Here is an 8,615-nt window from a genome sequence, read left to right on the forward strand (position 1 = left end):
AATGGGTGTGGTAGAGACATAAAAGCCAGGTACTTCTCAAAGCCGGAGCATATTTGTGACGTTTCATGATCAGTTGTTTTAGGGAGCGACATCATTTGTGTCTTCTATTGTTAGTTAGACACAGAAAACATTGTCAATGGCGTCTGAAAACTATGGGGAAATAAGCTGGGAGGCTATGTGTAAGTTACTGAAAGATAAAGGACTTGGAAAATGGGAAGATACATTTAAAGGTAAGTTTCTGGTTTGGTTATTTAAATTGATGATTAGGTGTTATATCATCGCTGGCCTAATTGAATAAGCTGATGAAGAAAAATGCTTTAGTTTTTTTTTTATTCAACTTAATTTATAAACTTGTCATACAAAATACAATGTGATGCATGACTGTAATTCACTGCATCTTCTTTTACCCAGAAAAGGCTGTTATTAAGCTGCGGGAGTTCAATGATGGTGTTCTGACTGTGATGGGCATAGACTGAGTATCATTCCTTGTCCAACCAGGTTTAACATCATGAAAAGAAGGAAGTGTGTTGCACATTTTCCTGAAGCAGTGGCACTAATTTGGTGCAACAACATCCCCCTGGCTTGACTTTTAACTTATAACCTACTATGCTTTTTTTCACGATTTCTTTAGTTCACCTGAGGATCGTCAGAAAATCTTGGAGATTATTGTAGCTGGGGAGCCATCAGCTCCCAAGGTGATATAATATTTAGTTTTATTTATTACATCATATATAATGGAGCTTGTTTAGTTGTACTCTTTAGGGTCATCATTTCACAGGTTTTTTTGTTGTACGTATTCTGTTAGGTGTTTAATGATCCAATCCACGGACATATGGAGTTGCACCCTCTTCTTGTCAAAATCATCGACACGCCTCAGTTCCAGAGATTAAGATACATCAAGCAGCTGGGGGCGGGCTATTTTGTTTATCCTGGAGCCTCTCACAACCGCTTTGAACACTCAATTGGGTATGTCCAATGTGTGTTAATGTTATCCAAAATCAATATTAAGTGAAGACTTGTTTGCTGTAAATGGACTGTATTTACATATGGCAGCACCTAATAAACAGTTTAAAACAAATTGAATATCCTGTTTTGCAGAAGGACACTCAAGTGGTAATTGTGTGATGACTTTTTATTGTTGTGTGCTGTATGCTTTGGTGAAGGGTAGGGCACTTAGCAGGAGTGTTTGTGAAAGCTCTGAAGGAAAAGCAGCCGGATCTCGGCATCACTGACAAAGACATCCTTTGTGTTCAGATCGCTGGGCTATGCCATGACCTTGGTGAGTGATACACACCTTACTCTTTAATATGTAATTTTTAAAGAATTTTAAAGTTTTAAAAGAATAATTCATCAACAAAATGACCATTTGCATATAACAATTACTAACCCTGTATTACCTATTTAATTATTGAAGTTTTTCTCACATACACTTTGAAACAAAGATTAAAAAAAAAAAGTATGTTAAAATGTCTAACTTCAGTTTGTTTTATAGCCAATCGTCATTTTCTTAAAATATTTATTTTTCTCCGTATATAGGACATGGACCCTTTTCCCATCTGTTTGATCAAATGTTCATCCCCAATGCAACAGGGAGAACCTGGAAGGTGAGCAATTATTTTTCCTATTGTCTCTAATGTGTGACATTATACCCAATAACAGAAATAAAACACATTTATAAAATACAGCCAGCAGCTGCATGTCATGATCTGATCATGTTTTTTCAATCTGTGATTTTGACTGTTCTACCGTATTGCAATACTACAGGGTAAAAGTGTTTGTCTTCCGCCTTAAAGTCAAAACTGCTCCACCAGTTGAACATCTTCTCAAAGATTGTAGGTCACCCCTGTGAGGAATTCTATGAATCAACCTACCATAATACCGTAGTGAGGCTGGCTATCAACATCTCTGATCCCCAACATGTTCTGAACAGTGAATATGAATTGTTACCATCAAGTCGGAGGTACAGGGTCCCACGATTTAATAAAGTTAGACTGAAGCACTCATTTGTGCACCAGTCCATCCTCTAATTAAATACAGAGCTCAATCCCAGGTCAAATGTGCGCTTGAGGGTCTTAAGCATGTTTTCTCTTCAGTGATTGTTATGTTAAATGTTTGTTTCCTTGTATCGTGTCTTAATATTTGTCCCTGTTTGATGTTGCAAATGGAGCTGCTATGATGCAATATAAAGTATTATCTTACCTTATCACACATGCAATATTTAACGTTAGGTTTGAAATTGCCTTTAATTAATATGTTGTATTTTGTTGCTTTTTTCAGTCAAAAGCAATAAAGCATAATCCTTTATTATTTTAAGGATGCTTTTCATTCTTCTCTTTCCCATTTTCCCTTACTCAATAAAATTGATGTTATTTTTGACTTGTTCAGTTTAAATAACCATTACAGCTGTGTTAAATATCAGCAATAACTTAAACATGTATGAGAAGAGTGGGAGTGGTTAAACATCTGGTATAGGGGGAGCGGTGCAAACCAGTCTGTGCTTTACAGAGCTCCCTGTCATTATGTAAGTTTTGGCAACTAAACTGTCATGTTTTCAGCAAAGCCAGGCCCTTTCTATTTAAATAGTGAGTCATTGTTCATTTTTATCACTTTGAATTCTCATACTAATATATCAATGAATTTGTGTACCTTGCAGCATGAGGAGGCCTCTGTAAAAATGTTCGACCACCTGGTGAAATCCAATGATCTGGAGGGGATGATGGAGGCATGTGGCATGGAGCTGCCCGAAGACTTGGACTTCATCAAAGAGATGATTAAACCCCCAATAACACAAGAGGAAGTTAGTCACGCAATTTGAATTTTATGATATCAGCATTATCTTCGTTATTGCTACAATAGCCAATGTCTAATGCCAGTCACTCTGTGCTGTCATCTCCACAGTGTAAAGGCCGTCCAGAGAAGAAGTCCTTCCTCTATGAGATTGTGGCCAACAAAAGAAACGGCATTGATGTGGACAAGTTTGACTACTTTGCCAGGTAGGGCTTGGTTCAACAGCTAGAGCAGTTCACTTTTTAATGCAATAAAACAAATGTGTATTATACACATAAATAATTCACATTTAGAACATAGTCCTGGTTATTTAAAGAACATGTAGCATTCTCCTGGTGTCTTAGATGAGTTTTTGTAATAAGCACATTTTCTTTACTTGTCTTGCCTTTGTCTCCTATCAGGGACTGCCACCACCTGGGCATCAAGAACAACTTTGACCATGGCCGCTTCATAAAGTTTGCCAGGGTGTGTGAGGTGGACGGGCAGAAGCACATCTGCACTAGAGACAAGGTGCTGACTTTGTGACATCTGCTTTTGGATCAGCTTTTATAACAGCAATCAATTGAAATTATTTGTGGTAACTTATAGATAATTCTGTTAACAGGAGGTGAACAATCTCTATGACTTGTTCCACACGAGGTTCTCTCTCCACAGAAGAGCCTGCCAGCACAACGTGGTTAAGATCATAGAGCATATGTGAGTATCTTCCCTTCTCACGTTAGTACTCTGATTTTAATAATTTAATTTGCTTCATAATCAAATATTTTGTATGGTATGCACAAAGTGATAACATATTACTTTCATACAGGATTGCAGAGGCCTTTTTAAAGGCAGACACGCACATCCAGATTGAAGGCTCAAAAGGGAGGAAGTTCACCCTCTCCACAGCCATAGATGACATGGAGGCCTACACCAAGCTGACAGGTCAGCAGAAACCACTTTGTGCTGTGAGCTTATCTTTTAACAATAAAGCAAAGCATTATTCATAGACTTACTATGTATTTTTGATCCATTAGAGACACAGGCTCTCACTAACACTCCTCTAAAAAGCCTAAATCCTCACTATGATCTATGTAGAGGAAGATGGTGAAGAAAACTTTGTTTTTTGTCACCTCAAAGTGAATGAATTATTAAAAAAACGAGAAAAGTCTTGATGAATTTAAGTAAAAATAGCATAACAATATCTAACATCTGTTTACAAATGTATGCACTATACTCCATGTCTCGTTTATCCAACACTTCTTTGGGGGGGAAACGTACTATTTAAAACACTACTGCATAATCAGTTTCACTGGGGAACTACTCGTCTGTGCGAGTACTGTTAATGTAGAAATGATCATTTTGGTGGTACCGTATTCCTTTTATCATGTTAGTATGTTTAATAACACAACAAAATAAACTCACCTGAAAACCTTATGCTCTTACTGGGGTAACGAGTTTGGCCAGGGCATGCCACAAGGACATGCTGACAACAGGCACATTAGGGCAGATAGGGTTAACTCACCATTTAATCCTTTCCTTACACCTTTACACTTATGTTTTTGGTTTTGTAAAGGTTAAGTTAAGACACAACCATTGGCAATTTAGATTCAAAGTAATGCTCTTCAGCTCACGGAGAAACAACAACTTGCCATTCTTGTTACAGATGATATTAACAGACAATTTGGTTTAGCAAATGCAATTTTGTCATGGATTGTTTTTCATATTTTTAAGAACAAATTAAAGTAGAACAAATGTTATCACAATGGTGTTCTGCAGATGTTATGACTCATGCTTCTCAGATTACAGTGTCAGTGACATAGTTTTTACCTTTGTTCTTCTAACTTGCTCTTCTGTCCCATTTGTCCTTTAGATTGTGTATTTGACCGAATACTCAACTCCACAAAACAAGAACTCGAAGACGCAAGGAAGATTCTAACAAACATCGTCGATCGTAAACACTACAGATGTCTGGGTGAAATCAAGCATAAAATAACCCCAACCAAGGTGTGCAGTAATGTATTTGTTCCTGTATTACATCACATATTTGTAATCAATTATCTCAAGGGATTGCACAGCAGGAAAAAAGATCGATGTCATCTCTTCATCAAAAGAGATTAAGGCAGGAGGGGGCAAAAGCGTAACCTCATGTTTGCTTAAAAAACAGTTATTTTCTTAATGTATTTAAAAAATTTAACTCAGGAAAGCTTAATTAATTTATGTTTCATGACACAACTCTCATTACATCCTATCTCAGTTTGAGCAGACACGCCTTCGGTTGCCACTAATTATTTTACTTCAAATGTATGTTACCTTATTTCTTTACATACAAATATCAGAAGTTGAGTAATGCTTTTTGCTTGACAAACTTTGCTGGTGATTGAGAATTACACTCCATATTTGTGTCTCATTTGCAAAGGTTTAGCATAATCGGTTCAGTCCCCTTTTGAATTTGTCCCTGATTATTACAAAAGTAAAGTTTGTCAAAACAGAGCTGAATGTGATGCGACTATTGTGGTTGAAGAACACATTGCTTGTTTCTGTTGTCTCTATCACTTTACATTGCCTCTTTTCGTATTGTACCTGGCTTTTAAGCAGACTATCCTAGAATTGTTGTTTAGAGAAACTATGCCGTATGAGCAAGAAAGATCATAGTACGAGGTCACATAACACTTAGACTACATCCACAGTAATCCACTGCGTAAAAAAAGCCTTGCGTTCACAGTAGATACTCAGGGTGGTTTTTATAGAGACCTACGCCAGCAGTGAACAATAAAAGAGATGGCATCATTGTATCTGGAAATGAACAAATCTGCGCCTCAAAGCCAACATCTGGTGAGGTGTGAGTCAGGTGCCTGACTAATAATTATGTCAACAGTATGACATAATCAATGATAACATCATTAACTTATCATTGTGTGGGGTGTGACAAAACAATCTTTAATACTGATTAAAAACAATTGCTGTGTGATATGACCTGCTAAACTGACATTTAAAATGAGAGATTACACAGAAATTATGAAGCAATATAAACGTTTAATAAACTGCCACACAGACCCCTGACAGCAACTGGGCAAGCTTACATTATCCTTTTGCAAACACTCTATGTTTCCAATAGACTGTAAAAGGTTTGCATCAAGAATACATTCTAATACATTGTTTTTAAAGGCCTGTTGTCGGGTGAGAGCACATCTTTAGTTTGAGTTTGGATAGACAGCCAAAACCGAGAAACAAAGATGTTTGATTTGTATTTACCTGCTTAATGTGGACCTCCTCTTACTGTGTTTTATCACGATGGAAATAACTGAAAATGTAAATGTAATCTCTCACTTCTCATAAGTTCTCAACCTTTGTCCTTTGTATTTAAGGATGAGATATCTCAGTTGGAAGTGGAACTGGCTGCAGCTCTCCCATTCGCACGACAGGAAGCTCAGGCTGACGGGCTGACACAGGAGGACTTTGTCATTTTGGTAAGTTTTTCGTGTACTTACTTTTGCTTCGCTAATCTTCAAATTGTGTTTTTTCTTTAGATACTGCCATCTCCATTGATTTACTTTTGAATAAAGAAGAGGCTTCTGTCTCAACCTTCTCTTCTAGTCTGCTACTATGGACTATGGGAGTGGGGCGGAGGACCCCATCGATAGTATGGACTTCTACAACAAGAAAAACCAAAACCAAACATTCAAAATGAAGAGAGAACAGGTCAGAATAATGACGACTGAAATCTCAATCTTAATCTTTTTTTGTGTGAGCTTTTGTGTATTTCCTTTTAGGGAAACCTCTGTTATATAATTTTTTATTATATTTATGCTGCTATCATTCTTGTCAGGTGTCCAAGCTTCTCCCTGTGCACTTCTCTGAGACGCTCTTCAGGGTTTACGGCAAAAAAATTGATCCTAAAAGTCTGGAAGCTGTTGAATCCAGGTAATATGTATATCTAAGATATTAAACATAGAATGTATCGGACTGCCTATAGCCGAGTAGTTAGTTGTCAAATCGAAGTAAAATGTCCTGAGCAGCAAATCTTAGTTTGCTGCCTGGTTGGCTGGACCACTTGGGGGGTAAGAAAAACCCTCTAGTTTCATTTGAACATCTGGAAAAGCAGATGAGCCGCCTACTGCAAGTCATTCCCGTACTCTCTTTACAAACATATCTACCCCCACTACAACTGTCAAATAAATAATTGTTTTTAAATAGGGTAGGAGGTTTTATTAAATGGCAGTGATATTATATCATAGTATTACACTATAAAATATGAACAGTATGAGTTTTAGTATATGGACATGAGCAGGTAAGTGTGAGGAAAACTTCTGTTCAGCAATGCAGAGCCAATGCTCGTGAAAGGAATGGAAGCTAGATTCGCCTTAGTCAAACACTGATATTTATTGAGAGAGAAAATACGGCCGGAGAATTCACAAGGTATATTCACAACTTTCATTATGAGACCTCAAGCAAACTCTGGAGACAAAGGGGACAGGAACACATCTATACATTAGAAGAGGAGGGGCCTATATTCCCGCCTTTCCTCTAATCAATACCAGGCATCGGAACAAAGCACCTCTGTTTTGCAACTCCTCATGTGCCCAAACCCCTCCCCACAGGAAAGGCAAAATACCTCTTGACCTGTGTCTTCCTGAGAAGTTACACAGGAACATGCAAGAAAGACTGAGAATCTCTAAATACACAGATCGGATTAAAATATTCTCTTACAGTAAGGATGAATAATTACTTTCGTTACATCTCGTCAGAGCTCAAGGATAAAATTGCACTTCAATTGCACTTCAATCTTGCCTCTGGAGTTAAAACCATCTATGCCTGGCTGCTGCTTAATGATTATTTGAATCATTGATTAAGTAGCGATTACTTCCTCAATTAGTTCACTTTTATAATTTGGTCTGTACATGTAATAAAATGGGGGAAAATGCCTATAATATGTAGTAAAGACAAAGGTTACGTCTTTAAGTAAAGTGAGAAGCTGGATCTATTTTTCTGTCGAGCTACTAATAATGTAGCGCCACTGTAGACTACACTTTACTGCTTCAGTAAAGATAGTTGCAGCTCTGCTCTTGGTAATGCTGATACACTTGTCTTTCTTTATTTACATGTAGTGTGGAGCAACTCTCACGTCACAGAATCTTGATGAATCTGAAGTTTTGGAAAATGGAAGTTAAACCTGAAAAAATAAAGAAAACACTTCCTGGCACTCCTTGGTTCATATTGATTGAAGGTGATCGAGAAATTTGATCAAGTGAGTATGTGACTTAACGACCTAAAAGTGAATGAGGATGCATTATGCATAATTGGGCCATATACAGTATGCAATTTTTAGAGCCCTGTTTAATATTATACACTGATCTAAGTGCAAATGTGATCATTTTAAATCAGCTTTAATTAAGAATCACTGTTTAATACCATATTATGGCTATTTGAAATGTAATTTTACATGTAATTTAGGGATTTGTTTGTTTAAGATATCCATCATGTGAATTAATGTGGTAACCTGATTAGATATTCTTTTTAATTGTATTCATGTTTGATTAAAGATTGTTTTGGGTGTATGTCTTTGTTTTTAATCTATCAATACTAAATCAATATCATTACTATTACCATTATATATTACTATTCATACTGTAGTTATACAATATAGCTTCCTTCCTTCAATGTAACCATCTGTATGAATCTGGTTAACTTAGGGTGTATTTCTGTTTATGGTCATGGTGTGAAAATGTTGTGATTTGTCATCATGCGACTTTTGAGGAAAACCTACAACAATTTTTTCAACTTTGTTGCTGTTGAGATTGGGTTAATAAAAAAGTGTTTCTTCTTAATTTAAAATCAATTAAATGTTG

The 8,615-nt window shown here is 36.7% G+C and overlaps 1 protein-coding gene across 1 annotated transcript; it reads left to right on the forward strand.

The window, feature by feature from the left end:
* Positions 1–377: 377 nt before the first annotated feature.
* Positions 378–7,435, forward strand: LOC117449974 (deoxynucleoside triphosphate triphosphohydrolase SAMHD1-like). The gene is made up of 14 exons (XM_034087910.1): positions 378–458; positions 806–966; positions 1,164–1,279; positions 1,537–1,604; positions 2,654–2,797; positions 2,899–2,993; positions 3,189–3,297; positions 3,392–3,483; positions 3,596–3,711; positions 4,640–4,773; positions 6,135–6,236; positions 6,364–6,468; positions 6,596–6,690; positions 7,408–7,435. Exons 1-14 carry the CDS (start codon positions 378–380, stop codon positions 7,433–7,435), a joined length of 1,446 nt encoding a protein of 481 aa, XP_033943801.1.
* The last annotated feature ends 1,180 nt before the right edge of the window (positions 7,436–8,615 follow it).

Source organism: Pseudochaenichthys georgianus, chromosome 7, assembly GCF_902827115.2.
Source record: "Pseudochaenichthys georgianus chromosome 7, fPseGeo1.2, whole genome shotgun sequence".
In the NCBI taxonomy this organism is placed as follows: Eukaryota; Metazoa; Chordata; class Actinopteri; order Perciformes; family Channichthyidae; genus Pseudochaenichthys; species Pseudochaenichthys georgianus.